Source organism: Neophocaena asiaeorientalis, unplaced genomic scaffold (assembly GCF_003031525.2).
Source record: "Neophocaena asiaeorientalis asiaeorientalis breed wild unplaced genomic scaffold, Neophocaena_asiaeorientalis_V1.1 scaffold399, whole genome shotgun sequence".
Lineage (NCBI taxonomy): Eukaryota > Metazoa > Chordata > Mammalia > Artiodactyla > Phocoenidae > Neophocaena > Neophocaena asiaeorientalis.
This window is the reverse complement of record NW_020173964.1, coordinates 3,262,592-3,283,006: the sequence shown is the minus strand read 5'-3', so window position 1 is coordinate 3,283,006 and position 20,415 is coordinate 3,262,592. Positions and strand designations below refer to the sequence as shown.

The window sequence follows — 20,415 nt, the reverse complement described above, 5'->3', positions numbered from 1 at the left end:
TTGGATAATGTAGTGTGGTATTGCAAGGGATAGAGAGGCCTCCTATTGTGAGTTTAACACCAGCTTTTCAGGGAATAGACAACTTCCATCTGAATCATTCTTACAAGCTGAATTTTATTTTTACTAAATTATCTATGTTAAAAAAAAAATCTGTGCCTGGTGTGGAATTTCACTCCATCAAGTGTTACAATGACTTTTTCATTTTCATTACAAGCAGGAGATTGAATGTAGGACACGTGTTAGGAAACATGGCAATAAATTAGAATATAATTTACAAAAGCAAAAAAAAAAGTAACAGTGTACCACATTAATACTGAGTATAAAATATAAGCAACAATTAATCGCAATAATACAAAGGTAATTTCATTCTGTATTATTAAGGATACCTATGTGACATTCACTCAAATAATAAAATTCTTAATGAAATGGACTCTTTAAGGAGTCGGTTGGGTACGCTTACCTTGCCTTTTTTGGTGGGTCTTATGCCAGTGGCGGATACTGCTCTCAGCCACGGGGTACCAGTTTCCTTGGGGTTCCCTAAGTAGCCTATATCTATTTTGGAGGGCCAGCCATGGTGGCTCAGCATCTGCCAACAATCCTGTTGTCATCATTTAGGGATAGAGCACCATGTAGCCACGTGGTTGACGACAGAGTAGCAGCAGTACTGTGATGTGCTGTGGAATATGACTTTTCCTCACTCAGGTTTAAATTCAAGGCCAATTGAAAATTTAGTCCTGTTACACATCCTGTGCTTGGTTCCTTCTAGAAAGGTAATCTGATGCTGTCCCCGGGAGTTCTCTGCCCCCTGGCCTTGGTGCCGTTGCACACCCCAGAGGGACACGTCTGCCCTCCTCTTCTAGCACCAGTTGGGGTGCTGCACGGGACTCAGGGGTATGGCCCTCACCATGTTAGTTCCCGGGTGAGGGGAAAAGTAGCCTTTAGTCAGTAATGTAAGGAATCTGTTTGAAATAAAAACATAAGCTGATATTTACGTTGGAGAAAAGCAGATCCCGATAGCAAACCTATGCCTAAAATGCCAGAGAAACCAACCATCTTTTGTTCGCTTATTTTATTTCACCAGGGCACATTAGCACCAAGTTAAGTGCTCTTTGCAAGGAGCCAAAGGAAGCCAGTGCCGGGGCCGTGCTGCTTGTGGCTGCCTGCCCTTCACTGATGGCTGAGGTGGCACTTGGGCTGTCTTTTCCAAGGCAGCAGAGATTGGGGTCCTGGCCACTCGTCTACTGTCAATCGCTCTCTCTGGAAACTCAGGGACATGAGCTGTGGTGCTGAGAGAGAAAGCAGGCGAGGAGACTCAGATGAAGGCGACTGAGCACACAGAGCAACGAACGTCCCGTGCTTACTGTCCACAGCAAACCTGACAGTTTGGTTTTGAAGTCTGTGAGTCTCCCTTTCTGAAAAAACCTAATCAACCACTTTAGGTTATGGTGTATGTGATACACCTGACATGTTGTTTCAGAGCACAGTGATAGATTTAAGTCAAATGTACTCTTTAACTGCAAGCAGTAGCTTTACAAAGTAGCCGTTTGGTTTGAGTTTGAGGTGTTGGTGTCGCAAGGTGCACTCATGTGTAGGACACAAAACACATTCATCAAGATCCTGCTGCAAGTGTTCAAGTACAAAATATTCATAGAAGCAAGTACCCTCTGTTTTTTTTCTCTTTTTAAAAATCTCACTGTCAAACCTCTTGATGAGTGTGATGTGGACTGGGAAAATGTGAGCTTAGTCAGTTTAATTTAGGTGGACTTGATTCTAGAATTTGACTTGCCCAAGAAATTGGGTTTCACATTTAATTGCCATTCAGAGTATCCATAAAAAATACAAAATACTTGGCTGAGTGACTATTAAAATGATGCTTTATGATCTCTAGTCTTCATGAGTTTTTCTTCTTTGGTTATTATCCCTTGCCTACTTTAAAACTCACAGAAATAGCACATCTCTGTGCAAGCACACTCATCTACCCACACACTCAAAAGCGCTCGCACACACACACACTTGTTCTCATATAAATAAATGCCCTTCTGCCATATCAAAGAAGGGACATCTGGAACCCATCGTAATTGTCAGCAAAAGGGTCTGCCTGGTTGTCACTGAGCCAGTCTATCTTCTGCATGGTATCATCTCAGCAAGCTCAACATGCATATGCAACAATCCAATAGGGCAGAAGCCGTTCTGTGGCTGGAGAGGATGTAAACACAAGTGAGTTGGGGTGACTCAAATAAGAACTGAGGCATCCTGTGTGATGGCAGCAAAAGGCCTGGTACTTCAGTCTCTACCATACCCCAGGTCTGGCTTCTGCATGAAATTGAAATGTTTTTCTCTTAAGGTTTTAATGGAAGTCTCAGCTTCACTTGCACAATGGCAAGTTAGCCACAGCCTTTTAGCAGTGAATTTATAGACTTGAACAGCTGCAGTAACTGATGCACTGCTTTAAACTAAGTCCTTCATTGTTGTTCAGTTTAATATAGTTGATATATGGCTCACAGCAGTGTTCAGAACAGGGGGATTATTCCTAAGGAAATTAAGTGGAATGAAGAAAAATAATACAAACTTTCATTACTTTTGATTTATAATTGCTCCTTAAATTACAGTTCAAAGCCCGTTTTAGAATTTAAATCGTGGTGCTGTTGTAGTGATAAAGTATAGTAAATATTTTTAAGCTATGACTTAAGATTTCTGAATCTTCTTTACTTCCATAGTTGACCAAGTCAAAACAGCTACATTTTAAACAGTTTTAAATACAAATGGATTCAGTGTCATTGCTAAGTCCATAATAAAAATTATCTTAATGGTCCAAGGAGGTAAACAGGCTATTGGATTTACTCGAAAGAACACAAACGTTCCACAGTAAACAAGTCTCCCTGTGTTGTTTGGATCTCTCCAATCTGGCATTCCCTCCTAATACTGTGTCCAGCACTTTGGATCAAAAAATCCCACTTCACAGAAGTTAAAATAATATTGAAATCCTGTCAGCTAGGGCTGACCAGTGGTTACGTTTTCCACAGGGTAATGCATTTGCAAGGACATCAATCCTCTTCCTCTGGGTGGCTCTCTGTGATGGATGCATTTCCACGATGAAATGACAAGGCGCTCTCTCTGGCTTTCCATGGGTCAGTGTCCTTGGCAGGTCTTACAACACATCTGTCTGAAGTATGCTCTACTGCAGAATTTGAACTTCAGCACCAGTGGGCAATAAGCCACTTTGTTCACATCTTTGCACTCTAATGAGTGAGGGCAGAAAAGGGAAAACAATTAGAGGCACAAAAACAAGTACATAAACAATGAGCCTGGATGTTCAGCAAGGACCACCCCCCCACACCCCCGCCCCATCCCGCCTCCTTGGGCCAGTGCACCTTGGCTTTCACATCCATGTGGTTTTTGTTTTTGTTTTCAAGCATACCCTGTCTGGTACACCCTACCAGAAATAGTCTTTTGATACATTTTAACACAAATTAAAAAAAAATGATTGCAAGGCTTTTCTCCCAGACTTTTATAAGTATGGTGTATGCCCACTGTGTCTTGAAAGAATTACCATTTGTTGGGATAAGTGATCACTTTAGACAGCTTGGAAACATGAGTCATTTTTCTTACAGCCCTTTTATTGCTTCTTTCTCAAGGGTTATTTTATTCAGCAGTGCAAGGTTATCCAAAATCAAACATGAGTTGCATTGTTTGATACCAAAGTACACATGTCCCAGGAGAATCTCTGCATCTGTGGGGTGTGGGGATGGGCCTCGGTGAATGAAAAGGATTGCTGACAGTGGCCTAGATTCAGCAACTACACTAGACAAAGAGGAAAACTTTGAGGGGTTGGCCTCAAATGGCAGCAGTCTGTGGGTTATGGAAACATGTAGAAATGTCTTTTTTTAATTTGGAAGTGAGACATGGCCTTCTTTTTTCCTATGTGTGTTTTCTCCTCAGTGCTAGAATTGCCACAGTTGAAGTCTGCTGTTCTTGCAGCCAGAAGGTGAATAAATGATTCTTTCTCCACCTCCCGTTGAGGCTGGTTGCATAAGATGGGGCTGAGGGGCCAGTGCAGAAAGAGAGACTGACCTTTGATTCTCAGAAACCCCTGCCACCCCATACAACGTCACTACTGCTAATATTGATATTCCTCTCCAGTCCTCTCTTCAATTTTGTCTGGGGATTTTAAAATACTTTGTAAATCTAGTAATTACGTTTGCCTCCCAGAATTAAAGTTCCACCCTCATTTTTCCAGGTGGTTATACTGAAGCATCCTGGGTAAAGTGTTTAAGGTAATTAGAATCAGGCAGAACACTGGGAAATGTTCAGTGTAACAGTGTTGTTGTTGCTTCCTTGTTTATTTTTCCTGGCTTCAGAAATCCACTAAAGTTCTAAGAGATCATGTACATGGTACATGAGCCATATGGTAAACATGGAAAATTAAATGCAAAGAAATGGGAAAGCTTCCAGTTCTTATTATTAAAAAGTAAGGAAACAATTTTATTGATCTCACTTTCAAGGCTCTTTTGGTGAAAGACTGAAAATTTTAAACTGTAACCCTTACTCCTCTGAAAGCATAAGTTCTGCCACCATCGAACTCCCTTACTTGAGATTTGATTTACAAAGAGAATAACAGAAATTTGAATAGAAACTTTCTACACTAAGATTTTCAATAAATTTAAGTTTTGGCTGAAAGAAGGTAGGAGAGACATTAAAAATTTCTTTAAACTTTGTACTAAAAAAGAAGAAACTGGATGACATTTGGTGAATCAAGCTTGAATTTTAGGTGAAAATATCTCCATATATTTTAGTTTATTTTTTCCATATATTTTATTTTATTTTATTTTAAAATTAATTAATTAACTAAAAATTTTTTTTGGCTGCATTGGGTCTTCGTTGCTGCATGTGGGCTTTCTCTAGTTGCAGCAAGCAGGGGCTACTCTTTCACTGCGGTGCACAGGCTTCTCATTGCAGTGGCTTCTCTTGTTGTGGAGCATGGGCTCTAGGTGCATGGGCTTCAGTAGTTGTGGCGCACAGGCTCAGTAGTTGTGGCTCACGGGCTCTAGAGCTCAAGCTCAGTAGTTGTGGTGCCTGGGCTTAGTTGCTCCGTGGCATGTGGGATCTTCCTGGATCAGGGTTCAAACCCATGTCTGCTGCATTGGCAGGCAGATTCTTAACCACTGTGCCACCAGGGAAGTCCCCATATATTTTAATTTGGAAATCACCTGTTATTTTTTTCCCCCTCTCTGTCATGACCAGTGAAAAGTAACCAAAAAAAGTTTAGACTAAGAATATTTTCATGGGAAAAAAAAGTTGTATCAGTGTTACCTAGAGGAATATATTGTCCAGATAATGCATTTATTAAAATGATGAGAAAAGCTAAGCATAAAGGATGAGGACAGTTGACACATATCACTCATCTTTAATTTCAAATCACCATCCTAATGGGGCAGCCCTCCAGCGGAGACTACCACTGTCATGCTCTGTTAACAGGGCTTGGTGGGACTGCTTAAAGTACCAAATAAACTTTGGCTTTGGTCTATTTTGCTAAAATATAAAAATGATTTAGTTGATAAATGGACAGAGGACGACTGGTTGTTTTAATAGTACAAGGAAATAAAATTAGAAGCCAGACTGCTGGGTTTAAGCCCAGCTTTACCATTTACGAACTTTATGACTCTGAACAAATTGCTTAACTTCTCTGTGCCTAAGAGGTTAAGCATCCTTATCTGTGAATAGGGAAGATGAGTGTTCCCACTCCCGCATGTAGCATGTGTATCCTATGATATCACCTAGCTCAGTGCATAAAATGGTCATTGGCTCTCAATAAGTGTAATATACTGAATTACTATTATCATTATCACTATTAGTTATTATTACTACCTGATGAGAGTAAGTTGTGCTCTGAATTTCTCAACAAGGATGCAATATTTAGATCACTACTGAGAAAATGCTGCCCTATAGACACAAGTCAGTTTGAAGACAAAACAAAGAAGAATATTTCCTGAGGTACAACTTTATTGGGAGATTCATTACTCCATTTTTGGAAGAGTTTCTGAACCAGGAAAATTCTGAGATGAGCAAAATACAAGAAAATTCACAGATTTTTCTTTTGGATTTAGACTTTAGAATCTGATTAAATAGTAGACAATAAATAATGAATAAAATAAAATATTCATAAATTATTTCTTCCTCCAACCACCTACCTCCTCCATCCACCCATTCAGGCTATTAAATACTCAGGGATTCAGCTCCTTAGGTAGGTGCTGTAAATGAGAAGCCTCCCTTGCATGCAGAGGCCCCAGCACAGCCCTTCAGCTAGGAGCAGTGTCCAGTCTAGGGGCCAGCTGCCAGGGTGTCCCCCTCTGAACTTCCCAATACCTCTTTTAAGTTTCTTCTCAGCTAACCTGACTCCAAGTAACTTGAATGAAAGCAGGAATTCATTTGGGCCCTAGGAGCAGGATCAAGCTTAGGGAGGTAGGGACTGCTTATGTGTGTCCCAGGACCTGAGAGCACCAGTGGTGAGGGGTGGCAGATCTGGGGGTGAATTCTGGCACTGCCTCCTCCCAGCATTTGTTTGTCCTTGGCCAAGTGACTTCACCTCTCTAAATCTCAGTTTCCTCATCTGTGAAATGAAGCCCATAGGATGTTGTGAGGCTTGTATGAGGTAACACCTACAGCACATGTGTGGCCCTGGCACAGAGTGAACACTCAGTTTATCAGCTCTTGTTACTGTTACCAATAACACATCGAGAACAACCATCCTATATTATTTCTCCGGGATCCCTGTCAAAATATATATAGGCTCTTCACTGGCACACATAAGCAAATTAATGAAAAGACTTTAACAGAGAGCAGGTAAATTATGATGAGGTAGGGAGAGATCTGAGGGAAGATCCAGGGTTGAGGACTGCCAAGAAGATAATGGGCCTTGATGAGATATTAAATGGTGACTCTTGGGCTATAGAAGGACACAGCCTTGATGGAGTGTAGGGGGCTCCCATGAAGGAGGGGCCCTGAGGAAGGTCCCATTCCTACTTCTTGGTTTTGCTGTCTAGGGACTGCCTAGACTGGAAGAGTCAGTCTTCAGAGTGATGAAAACCTACTCACCAATGACTGGTCTTACATTCTTCAGGTCTTTTAACTCCATGAGAGATTAATCTAGTAATAACATTAAAAATAATTTATCAAGTGCTTCGTATGTGCCTGGCATTGCCTTAGGCAGTTTTACATATTTATATACATTTAATCATTTTAAGTATATAAAACGTCAGCTTTACACAGATGGCAAAACTGAAGCTCAAAAAGGTTACGTACGAAACTCACTATGGGTCACACAGCCAGCTGGTCTAAGAAGTGGGACCAGAACTCAGGTTTGTCTGACTCCAAACTCTATTTTGGCAGCATTCTTGGCATCTTACTGCGAAAAGGTTTCTGCCTGTCGATACTTCTTATTCTTGGCTGATAGCCCTGGTAATTCAGTCTTTGGGGACATCCTTATCAGGAGGTTTGCTCTGCCACCTTAGAGAAGGGGTAAATTTTTTTTGAAAGGGGGGTTCTAGGTCATGGGCATTCAGAATAGCCTGAATACATTTCTCCAACTACCCCTTTCTCCTTAGATTTTGTAAAATTACATGAGTGAAAGCTCATTTTAACACACCTAGAAGTTTTAAAGCCCCATCATTACAGAAAGCTGAGTGTAATCTTAAAAATATCAGTACAAGCTTTAAATTATATTGGTGCATTCAGCCCATGTGTCACTTTTTTAGTTAGAGAGGACTAACCTGATAAGCCCTTGGATTGACTCACTGATATTTTGCTGATGTACGTAGCTGTGAGGCCTTAATTATAAAACTTACCATTGACTAGTCTGTCTGCCTCATCCCCAAAGCCCATTTAAAATATTAAATAGCCTTTTCATTCCTACCCTTCAGCCAATACACAATACAGGTTACATTTGTGATAAACCATTCTGGAAACGTCGTGCATAAATTAAATCACATTTTCCCATTGAAATCAAAACAATAACAGACATGTTTTGATTGAATTTCTGAATGATCCTCAGTTGGTAATGATTTCTATGTGATATCTAGAATATCTAAGTATTGGTTTCTCTATACCCAAGTAATACATAATCTGCACATAAACAATTATACTAGGAGAGTTACTGAAAGGAATCCTTTAGTTCAAGTAGAATTTTTTGTAATAATATAATCACTTTGTAACTGATCTATTTTGAAGGTTTGATCTTTACTATCACGTTTTCTTCACACAGATACACTTGTATCTACTTCTTTTTTTTTTTTTTTTTGCGGTACACGGGCCTCTCACTGCTGTGGCCTCTCCCGTTGCGGAGCGCTCCAGATGTGCAGGCCCAGCGGCCATGGCTCACGGGCCCAGCCGCTCCGCGGCATGTGGGATCTTCCCGGACCGGGGCACGAACCTGCGTCCCCTGCATCAGCAGGCAGACTCTCAACCACTGCGCCACCAGGGAAGTCCTCTACTGCTTTTTAAGTAGCAGAATCTGAGCCAGCAGGGTCAAAGATTTTAAGATGAAGGAGCCCGATTTTCTCTTCCACTAACTTCATGTACCAGTTAAGTACTCTCTAGGGAGAAGAATGACAAGACACTCTTTCTACCTTTTTTCTTCAGAGTCTATCAGAAGGATGAGTGGTCCTTACTGTGTGGTTTCTAGGAAATATTTTGTGGACCTAACTAGTCTCTCCTTTTTTTACATCTCCTCTCACCTCCCTGCCTGAAAATAAAGTTTCATTTTATCCAAGGCTAGAGATTTCTGGTGGGAATGACAATTTATGGACTATTCCTACATTTTCTCAGAGAGACTTAGGGATGTATCAAGGGCTGAAAGCCAGCTCGTAGGCCATACGATGTGAACTAGACCCATGATTAGAATCTTAAGCGACTTGCCAGGTATGCTGGAGTGGATCTCACTGGTAATCTGGGTTCTGGTAGAGTTGAATGATAAAATTAGCCAACCTGTTTCATAGGCAACACATGAATCTACTTATCATTGAAGGGCCAGTGAGTTTTTCCCCAGGTGCTTTACATTAATATTTCAAAACTCTGACCTAAAAGACATGATTTCAAAATATACTGAACATAGGCTTATGAATTTAGAATGCAATTGGATGGGGATTCATTGTGACTTTGTTTTTGTTTTTTTTGGTTTTTTTTCCGGTACGCGGGCCTCTCACTGCTGTGGCCTCTCCCGTTGCGGAGCACAGGCTCCGGACGCACAGGCTCAGCAGCCATGGCTCACGGGCCCAGCCGCTCCACGGTATGTGGGATCTTCCTGGACTGGGGCACGAACCCGTGTCCCCTGCATCGGCAGGCGGACTCTCAACCACTGTGCCACCAGGGAAGCCCTCATTGTGACTTTGATGGCTTGACTTAATCCATGGAGTATAAGAGCAACTGTATTTATTTCTGTAAATAAACGGTATCCATTTCAGAAAATGTTGCCAAGCCTGCCTAAATCATATCAATGGAGGAGTTGGGATACACAGGGACATAGCCTTCCATGACCAAGTTGGACCATTCAGCATCTTTCTTTGGAGAATGCATGTTCTCTGTGCCTGTAAGTTCTTTCTGAAATTCAGAGGGAGAGCACAGTAAACAGAGAGTTTTGACTCTCACCTACGGGTCTATCCTTTGGATTCCAAAAGTACAACCAGCTGTACCTCTGTCAAACTGCCCATGGAGACGCAGAGCCTGGTGAGAAGTGAAATGGTGGCAAAGGCTGCGCATGTGCATGTGTGGTGCAGGAGTTGGGGGCGGGGGATGTGAACTCAGCACACGTTTCCTGATGAAACTGTACCTGAGTCCTTGATATTTTACATATTCAAACTGGAAAAGGATGAAATAACATGTTTTGCCTGGGAACCTGACAGTATTCATTGCAGTGGGGACAGTCCACTGACTTTTTACCCTTGAAGCAAGGTGATATCAACTATGGAACTTTATTCTGATTCCATCCTACCATGGACTAAGCCATTTCTTTCTCTCCTTTGCTTTCTTGGTTTCTTCTTACCCAGTCTTATTCTCTGGATGCCACCCACAGTCAACTTGAGGTGCTTTGATCCCAATACAAATCCAGGGTTCCCTCCAAACCAGACAGTTGGGAACGTAACCCTGAATGCTAAGGTAGATTATGACCATTTTAAAAACTGGCAACAAAAATGTCTGGTCTTCCTCACCTCCTTGAAATCAAAGTTCAAATGACCTTCACCATTCATTCCTTTCACTGATTTTAATACATCAGAAGCCACCTTAAAACCCATATTCAGTAGCTGTTTTGTTCCATGGATCTCAGGAGGTTTCTGGAGCTGCTTAGGCTCTCTCAAAATCATGTACTTGAGGGAGACTGAGACCCGCCAAAGCCACCGTTAGACAACCTGGTCTGGTAAACCAATGTATACTAACCACACCTTTCCTGCTCATCTTTCCACACCATGAATCATTATTTGGCAGCAATAAACACTAGATGACAGAGTGCCTTGTGCTATTGAGAAGCTGAAAAGACTCACCAAACTACAAGGGAACCTGAAACTGAATAAAGATGAATGAAGTGGAATTTGGGATAGAAATTCAGGTGAGCTTGAGTACGTTAGTCTCAGCTGCCTGATGTACTTTAAAAAATTACTGAGTAGTATTTCAAATGCAGTGATACCCAGTGTGTCTATAATTCACTCTTAGCAGCAATGTAGTGTTACCCTCATCAGTGGCAGTCTGTTAAGATCAAAAGCCTATAATGCCTTCACTCTTAGCCGAAGGCTTTCAGGAATGAAGAGCTAAAGTAGATGTTAAACATGGCAAATTATATCTTCCTTCTTCCTCCTCCTAGTTCTCTCTCAATATTTACTTTTAATTTCTTGATGCTCCACTTCTGATTTTCTTTCTTTTACTATCCTTTGTTGCCTTAACCTTCCATTTATTCAATCAATCTCTATTGTTTATTTTTTAAAATGTTATTAAAATTCCACTATTTTATTATGGCTTTCAGGGACTAATGTGCTTAATTTCCATATAGATGCCTAAATTCCTCACCACGATTAATAGTATCCAGTTCCCTAAATCTGAAACTTGGGAGTCATACTGAACATTTCCACATCATATTCTCATCCCTATGTCCAATTGTTCATCAGGATCTTTTTATTCTCCTTTCCATTTTATTCTTTTTTTCCAATTCATTACCCTCTTTTTTTTTTTTTTTTTTTTTTTTTTTGCGGTACACGGGCCTCTCCAGTTGCGGAGCACAGGCTCCGGACGCGCAGGCTCAGCGGCCATGGCTCACGGGCCCAGCCGCTCTGCAGCATGTGGGATCTTCCCAGACCGGGGCATGAACCCGCGTCCCCTGCATCGGCAGGCAGACTCCCAACCACTGCGCCACCAGGGAAGCCCCATTACCCTCTTTTTGATCCTTGCTATATCTGCCTGAGTTCAAGCCTTCATCATCTCTAGCCTGGACTTTTAGAACAACTTTTTAACTCTTCTCCCACACAAGGCTATCTTCCCTCTGCCCCTTTATACACCGGCCAGCCTAAGTATGTCACTCCCCAATTTCCTTCACTTGTTCCCAGAACTGGTGGATAGAGTCCTAACTTCCTTCCACTGCATACAGGACCCTCCAAACTAAGTCCCTGTCTCTTTCTTTGTAGCCTCATCTCTACCACCTGTTCATATGCCACCCTCTGCAACCATACTGAACTATGTTTGACTCCACAGCCCCGTGACCGCACACAATCACCTTCTGCCAGCAATGCCCAGCATTTCAACATCTTCTTGGCCAACTGTTTCACACCTTCCAGTGCCCTGCTCAAGCATTCCTTCTCCATGATGCTTCTGCTGAGTAACCCCTTCCTCTGTGTACTCATGGTAGTTTCTTTCTACCTCCATTACAGTACTGCCCATATTGTGAAAATTATTTGTTTGCATGTTGCCACCCCTCCTAAACTGTGCTTCCTTTGAGGACAGGAACCTTTCCTAGTCTCAGTGGCTGGCACATGGTAAGTAGGTTTGCTAATTAAATGACTTTATGGTTGGATGACTGGAGAGAACATTTTTTAAACACCACCACCTTGACGAACGGGCAGATAGATATCTATGTGATAGATCAAGTTCAGCAAAATGCTAACGGTAAAATCTAGATGGTGGGTGTCCACTGTAAAATTCTCTCAACTTTGCTGTATGTTTGAAACTTTTTATTATTTTAATAATAAGATATCAGGAGAGGAACCATCTCCTAAACTTCAGTAGTTGAAACAATACCCAAGATTCTATCAGTGGCCCGTGTTACCCATAAAGATCCCAATGAAAGACTGTATTTTAGATCCCAAGAGAGCTCTGTTAGTCCTACCCTGTCTCGCTTGGAGTAGAGATGAACTAGTTTCTCAACAGCCTCCTTTCCAAGAGTCAAGGGAACCTGATTCCGGTAGAAAAAAAGGGGTCCTCTTCTACGTCCTGCATTAACCAGAACCTGCTCCTTCCCCCACAATTGGACTTTCCTCCCAAGTTCCCCTTTGTAAGAGGCACTTCCTCTCTCCCTGATCGGACTTCCAGAAGCTCTATCAGGTCACTCTCACATTACTTTCATGTAAGAGCCTCTTCTCTTTTAAAATCCATGTTATCTGCCCATTTCATATCGCTATGGATGACGTTATAACTTCAATCAACTGTTTCATCCTTTTTCTCAGGGTACACACTGGGTTTTTCCAACTACAGATTACAACTGGCTCATGGACCACTTAGTCTATGAAGCTTGCCTTGATCCAAAATGTTAAAGTCATCAGTCATTCATATGAGCACTCTTAGCACCGGTGTAAACCGCTCCATATAACATATTCTACCTTGCATTTTTAAAAAAAGAAGTATCTTTCCCGTAAGACTACAAACTTTAAGTGTTTTGAATTTTCCATAATAAATGGCAGAGGCTGGCCACAGCAAGCATTCAATAAGTAGCTTCTGATAAAATGAACAGCTGGTTTCAGGTATTTAAATATATTCAATATATACTATTGGGAAGCTAAAGAGAACACAAAACAAGTTACAACAGATATACTGTTTCTACTTTAATTCTAATTTTATAAAAGAGAGTGATCGTGTCTTAAATGAGTCAACAGCTTTAGGGAATAACAATTCTAAGATTAGTCATACTTTGCAGGATTAATAATTTCCTAAAAGTTTCCTCCTTTACTGAGAAGGATAAAAATATTGTCCTAACTGCTTACTTCAGATTAATATTAATAAAAGGTGATTTGGCCAGACAGAGATGACTATGAGGTATTTCTCCAAATAATCCAAGAAATATCAGATTAACACCTATCCATTTGAAGAGAATTTCTTTAAGGCAGAAATAAGTGCAGTTGCAAATGATATTCTTCCCACTATAAAAACAGCACTACATTTTCAGCTGCAAAGCTTATGTATGATAATTATCCACTATAGAGAAGCGTTTGGAGAAATTATTAAAACGGCCTAAAATGAAGTTACGAAGATAACTTCAACATATATTATTGTGGGCATGTCAAAAAAGCCAGTTCTGGGACTTCCCTGGTGGTGCAGTGGTTAAGAATCCGCCTGCCAATGCAGGGAACAGGGGTTCAATTCCTGGTCTGGGAGGAAACCACATTCCGCGGAGCAACTAAGCCCGTGCGCCACAACTACTGAGCCTGCACTCTACAGCCCATGAGCCGCAACTACTGAGCCCACGTGCCACAGCAACTAAGCCTGCACACCACAACTACTGAAACCTGCATGCCCTAGAGCCCACGTGCCACAACTACTGAGCCCACGCCCCGCAACTACTGAAGCCTGCATACTCGAGGGCCCACGTGCCGCAACTACTGAAGCCTGTGCGCCTACAGCCCATGCTTTGCAACAAGAGAAGCCAACACAAGGAGAAGCCCATGCGCTGCAACGAAGAGTAGCCCCCACTAGCCACAACTAGAGAAAGCCTGTGCTCAGCAACAAAGACCCAACGCAGCCAAAAATAAATAAATAAATATTTTTAAAAAAAGCCAGTCTTTCAACAACCATTAAGACTTAATCTTTTTCTTTTTAATTTAATTATTTTATTTTAGTTTAGTTTTGGCTGCGTTGAGTCTTTGTTGTTGCACGCAGGCTTTCTCTAGTTGTGGCGAGCGGGGGCTACTCTTCGTTGCGGTGCACGGGCTTCTAGTTGCGGTGGCTTCTCTTGTTGTAGAGCATGGGCTCCAGGCGCGTGGGCTTCAGTAGTTGTGGCACGCGAGCTCAGTAGTTGTGGCTCACGGGCTCTAGAGCGCAGGATCAGTAGTTGTGGTGCACGGGCATAGTTGCTCCATGGCATGTTGGGATCTTCCTGGACCAGGGCTTAAACCCGTGTCCCCTGCCTTGGCAGGCAGATTCTTAACCACTGTGCCACCAGGGAAGCCCCAAGACTTAATCTTTTGACAGTCATGTCAGAAGTGTCTGTACTTCATAATCACAAGCTCTGTTTTCACGTTAAAATTCCTGATTTTCAGGGCTTCCCTGGTGGCGCAGTGGTTGGGAGTCCGCCTGCTGATGCCGGGGACATGGGTTCATGCCCCGGTCCGGGAAGATCCCACATGCCGCGGAGCAACTGGGCCCGTGAGCCACAGCTACTGAGCCTGCGCGTCTGGAGCCTGTGCTCCGCAGCGGGAGAGGCCACAACAGTGAGAGGCCTGCGTACCGCAAAAAAAAAAAACAAAAAACAAAAAACAAAAAACAAAACAAAAAAACCCTCTGGCTGCTTCCCACTAGCTATCTATTTCATGTTTGGTAGTGTATATATGTCCATGCCACTCTCTCACTTTGTCACAGCTTAAAATTCCTGATTTTAAAGAGTGAATTACAAATAGCATATAAACGTAGTTGAAAATGACATGCCCTAGGGCTCTTCCAAATCTAGGTTCAAATCCTGACTCTACTACTTCCTACTCTTGTAATGTGGGTAAGTCACTATCTCTCTCTGTGCCTTAGTTTCCTCATCAGTAATACCAACTCTCGAAAGGTTGTTATCACGATTATATAATACACAAAGATATTTATGTATATGAGATATATAAAATGGATAATAAATATAAAGGGCCTAACATAATACCCAACATAGTTTAATATGATAGTTATACCCTCTCTTCCACCTTAACGTTTTATCTTCCAACTCTGAAAAACAGACTCCCAAACCCACGTGACTGAATACCAATAATTTACAATACATAAAGACTTGTTTGCTACAAATCTTAGAGAAAAGAGATTTTTAAAATTTAGATCATTTAAAGAAAATAGTTTTGCTATGAAAAGTACTTCTGTTCGTCATAGATTTTGAGCCCTTCCCAAGACAAGGAAAGCTAGATTTCCAGGACATCCCTTGCCAAAGGGAAAAAAAAGGAAATGGCACTAGAGCCAGAGATTTTGCAAATTAAAATTCTGATTTTGAATTAATATAGGGTAAGGCTTTACTTCTTTGAAAGAGTAAGTTACACAGTAAGTATATTGTGTTGAGGCTCAGATATAAGAACCAGGCCACTTGCAAAGAAGCAAGTTTTCTGCATCTTGTCGTGCAAGATGATTGCTCTTCCTAAAATGAAATTCCTTATGGAAACATTGAAAAATAGGATTAAAAAAAAATCCCTCAAACTGGATAGATCTGATAAAAAGAAACAATTTCTTTTTAATAGAATAATGACCATATCATTTTCATTTGAAAAGTAGTCACAAATTATAGTCAGCATAGCTCTTTATTTTTGTTTTATTTGTTTTTAAAGCAGAGTCCGATGGCTGGGTTTCTTACATAATTAAAATTCATGGCTTCAGATGTTTGTATATTTGATCATGCTTCCATTTTCATGTGAGAAGGCAGTCTGAACTTCCTGACTATGCCATTTTTGTCTCTACACTCCGCATAGTTTCTGTTATTATGCCTTGCACATAGTAGCATTCAGGAAATTTCAATGAATGCTTAACTGAATAAACAGAGTACCTTTATTTAAATAAGATATAAGAAAATTCAGGACTTGGATGGGCATCTGCTGTTAATAAAGGGATTTCCCCATATACAACAAAGAGAAATTTCAGAGTCTGAAGACTTTTGTCCTCCTATATAGACAGCTATATGATAACCTTCTTCTATTTTTCTTCAAGGAGAAAATTAGCATTTGTAACCTAAGTAGTTTCAAACATATGCTTTCATTATATGTATCACAAGCATGAATTTTAATCTTTACAATAGCAGAGGTCCATTGTTGTAGCCAAAAAGAAACAGACGTTTTCAGTTTTAAGCTTGGTTCGTTAGAAATCATCTCTATCTTTCTAGCACAAGTCAAACATAGAATGCTAGGTTGGACAGAACCTTAGAGATTATCCACCCCACTCCCTCATCGCATAGGTAAGTAAACTTAGCTCCAGAAAAGTTGACTTAATAAGGTCATACAGTTAATGGAACAGTCTGGAAGAAAACTTAGGTTTCCTGATTACATATCCAGTATATATGTAGCTTTCACAAATGCTCTATGCAGACACACTACCACAGTGGTTTTATGGGGCTCTTTGAACTCTGGGAATCAGTATAGGTGAACCACTAGAGACCAGAGGCCCCTTACCTTCTATACTGGAGGTGCTGGGAAACTTACCTTCAGTACTGGAAATGGGGGTACTGTCACATTTGCTTTCACACTGCTGCATCGATGGAGGTCGAACAGTTTCTGGACAGTCACTCGATGCCTGTCCAGTGTAGGAAAGACACTGCACAGTCCGCATTTGCTGTCCAAGTCCACACTGAGCAGAACACTAAACCAAAAGACAGGGAGAAACAAAATACTGAGCTCAACAATTTTCAGGAGGTAAAAAAGATACTATGTCATTTCAAATACCATAGATATTAGCTTTTAAAGCCCATATGTAGTTCACCTTAGAGAGGTATATGATTAGGTCATTCTATTACAGAACTGGTTTAGAAACTCAAGGATCATGTTATTACCCTAGAAAATGGAAGCAACTTAGTTTCCACAAGACAACAGTTGGAGATTTTGGGGCTATTATTTCAACAGTTCCAAGCAGTGCTGGTGAACTTAAACAAGAGTATAATGAGAAAATATTTGTGATGAAGTAGAATAATCAGAGGTTCTAGGGCTGGGACATCACTACTGCTGCCTATTTATATATTATAGGTTTGTGGGAAAACAACCTGATGGTCTACTGGAGTGCTCTTAATCTGATCAAAATATTAGTTCAGTATAACAGCAGTGACTGCTGTGGGGCCTGGTGATGGGACTAGTTTGGGGAAAAAAAAAAAGGGCATAAATAAGTACCTTGAGTTTTGTGAGGTATGTTCAGTCACACAAATCTGAGACAAATCTGAGAAGAGGTCTGGTGTTAGCCAATTAGCATGTCTCCCTCTCCTTTTTCATCTACTCGGGGGATTCGGTTACTTTAGAATTGAAGTTTCTCTCTGAGGGGCTTAGTTTCAGCTGGGACTGATCAGCTGACCAGGCTGAAGAGTAAAGCTGTGGTCTATTCTTTGGGACTGCCGCCCAGAATACCAGAAAGCCTGTGAGATTTGGGATCAAAGGGATGAGGAGCTAATTGTGCAGAGACAGGTGATGGTGATGTTTACAAGGTAAACAAACCGAGGCCCTGTTGGATTTATTTGCAAAAACTCTCAAAGCACTTACAGGACCTGCAAGGATATTTACAGATACTTTTAAGTTTCTAAATACAGAATGAAAAATAAATGCACCATAAACATGTAGTAAAGCATCTCTGAAAATGTATTTTCACTGGTTAATTTCAATTTTAGGAAACTGAATTGAAAATATAGAGGAGAAGAAAAGGACTTGACAATATTTAAAAGAACAATCTCAAACTGATAACTGTAAATTTGGTGAAATTATCAACACGCAAAAACTTTCAAATGCCCTTCATATAACAGTGAATTGCAACAAAGAATATATAAGAAAGGAAATTCCTAGCCGGTTTAAATAAAAATCATAAGAGCATGTCTGTACTGATTCTTTAATAGCATAATATCAGTTATAAATTGTGAAACTGTCACACTTCTACAGAGAAACACATTGCATTCAATGTTTACTTAAGCTTATGATGTATATTCCATTTGAGCACTTTGTAAATCAAACTAAGTACTGTTATACAAAAGCAAATTATTAATTATTTGTTAGACAATGCACATGTTAATTATTTTATGATCATACTTCTTTTGTTTCCCCACAGGGCTGAGCACAGAGCAAGTATATTTATTTGCCTTAATGGAGACTGAAAATCTTTGCCCGCTCCCCGAAGAGTCTGTAGATACTGCTGCACTCTAGTAATATTGAATTTTGGCCATAATTTTGGTAACTACTTCTACGAAATGCCATTATTAATAAGTAATGGCAGGCCCAGAGCACAAACAAAATCGTGCTGGTGTAGTTATATGCCGTTCTGATTTATTTGGGTCTCAGATATTAGAAAATGACCAGCTCAAGGTTAATTATAAAGCCGCAGTAAAAGGGCATTGATTCACTAGAAATTTTCTTTCTGGAGCATTATTTTTTAACATAACCTAATAAATTTCCTTTTTGACATTCAAAAGAACAATACTTAATTTTCCTTCTATCCAAATATATCAATTTGCTTTTAAAGGATTTAAGGTGACCTTCAGCAAGATAAGACAATTTAAAACTGAGAAAGAAGAAAGAAAAAGTAGGAATTGGAACATAAAATAGAAATGAGTCCAATCAATATAAAAGTACATACTAAAAGCCCTATATACCCGTTTTCCAAATTCATAGTCTCCATCAGCTAAATCCATTGAAGAGTAAGTATTAATAACATTTCAAAGATTGTCAATCATATTATCAAGCTAATTAAAACCTCCACATCTTTTCTGTGAGGTTAAGAGAGGTCATTTTGCCAGTGGGAAAGCTAAGACAATGGTGTTAACTGATCTGGTCTTGAATTAGTTGAGGGAGTTGGCACTAGAATCCAACTTTTGGTAGCTTGTTCAAATCTCTGGCCATTAGACTATTTCTCTTTAATTTTAAGTTAAAATGTTAGAATCCAAGGAGTAGGTGAAAGTGGGAAGTGTGGGAGAAACATGGCTCAGTGTGTCTATGTGTGACTGCTGCTGCCTATGCACTGTCTCACACTCACATCTCACACCTGGACCTCTACGTGTTATTACTCATCTCTTGAGCCCCTACAATGACCCAATCAGGAACCTCAAGTGTCTCAAGGTGCTGCTTCAGCAGGAACCCACAGTCCAACTGCCCTACCTGGCCCCAGTCTCCTGTCACCCAGCGAGGAGGAGGACAGCGGCCCAAACTGCAGCGGATGCGGACAGGGGGTTTGCTCTCCTCGGAACATTGTGCCGCTGGGAATGTTCTAGAAAGGTCACTGCTCTTGCACAGGACAATCCGATGCTTGAATCCTGGACCACATTTGGGAGTGCACTGTAAATAAAACAAATACTAATGAATAACGATAGTCTAAAGACAGAGAAAAATTTGAGGAAGGTCTTTCTCCAAGTAAATGTGTGTTTGGGTAAACAAGGTACACACATACTCAATTCTAGGCAGTCTTACATATCTGAAAATTCCTTACGTTTTTAAATAGAAGAACTTTTATCTTTTTCCCTACGGTCTTTAAGAGCTAAATCCAAAGTTTGCTTTTCTTGGCAGCATACTTTCTTCTTTTATTGTGTGTAGGCTTATTCCGTGATTCCTCCCTATTCTTGGCCATATTCAGTTGTGATAAGATTCTGCTAATTTTTGGAATGTGGAATCCTTGGTTTCTTACTTGCTAGGTGTAGTCTTCTGAAAAGAATTCTTATGTAACTAGTAGACCATCAGAAGTGGTCTTTGATTTAGATGTGTACGGTTGTCCCTCAGTATCTGCAGGGGACTGGTTTCGGGACCTTGGAGGCCACCAGAATCCGTGGATGCTCAAGTCCCTTGTATAAGATGACAACACATACCCTCCTGTATACGTTAGATCATCTTTAGATTACTTACAATACCTAATACGATGTAAATGCTATGTAAATAGGTGCCAGTGTATGGCAAATTCAAGTTTTACTTTTTGCAACTTCCTGGAACTTTTCTCCCAAACATTTTCAATCTTTGATTGGTTGAATCCATGGATGTGGAAGCCAGAGATATAGAGGGCCAACTGTATTCTTAGAGTGTGCTAGCTAAGGATACATGATCACAGGTAAAGGTTTACTGTACAGAAAATCTCTAGACATTTGCTTGTCCATCAGTTAAACATAATGAATTTGACTGTTCTTTAGTTGGACCAGTATGCTCTTCATACTGAGGAAAAGATCCTTCTTCCTATGTCATGAAGTCTATTACTTACCTCTTTTCCTAGTTAATTGGAGTGCTCTGTTCTAGAGCCACCTATTCAACGTGGTGGCTGACT

General features: G+C 40.7%; 1 protein-coding gene across 1 annotated transcript in view; it reads right to left on the bottom strand.

The window, feature by feature from the left end:
• Window positions 1-2,688: 2,688 nt before the first annotated feature.
• Window positions 2,689-20,415, bottom strand: part of ADAMTS6 (ADAM metallopeptidase with thrombospondin type 1 motif 6) — a 263,626-nt gene continuing 245,899 nt past the window's right edge. Inside the window, exons 22-24 of the mRNA XM_024753116.1 lie at window positions 19,269-19,445; window positions 16,629-16,785; window positions 2,689-3,239 (exon numbers count right to left, since the gene is read on the bottom strand). Of these exons, the coding sequence (XP_024608884.1) occupies window positions 3,130-3,239; window positions 16,629-16,785; window positions 19,269-19,445 (444 nt within the window). The 3' untranslated portion in view covers window positions 2,689-3,129. The remainder of the gene's footprint in view (window positions 3,240-16,628; window positions 16,786-19,268; window positions 19,446-20,415) is intronic.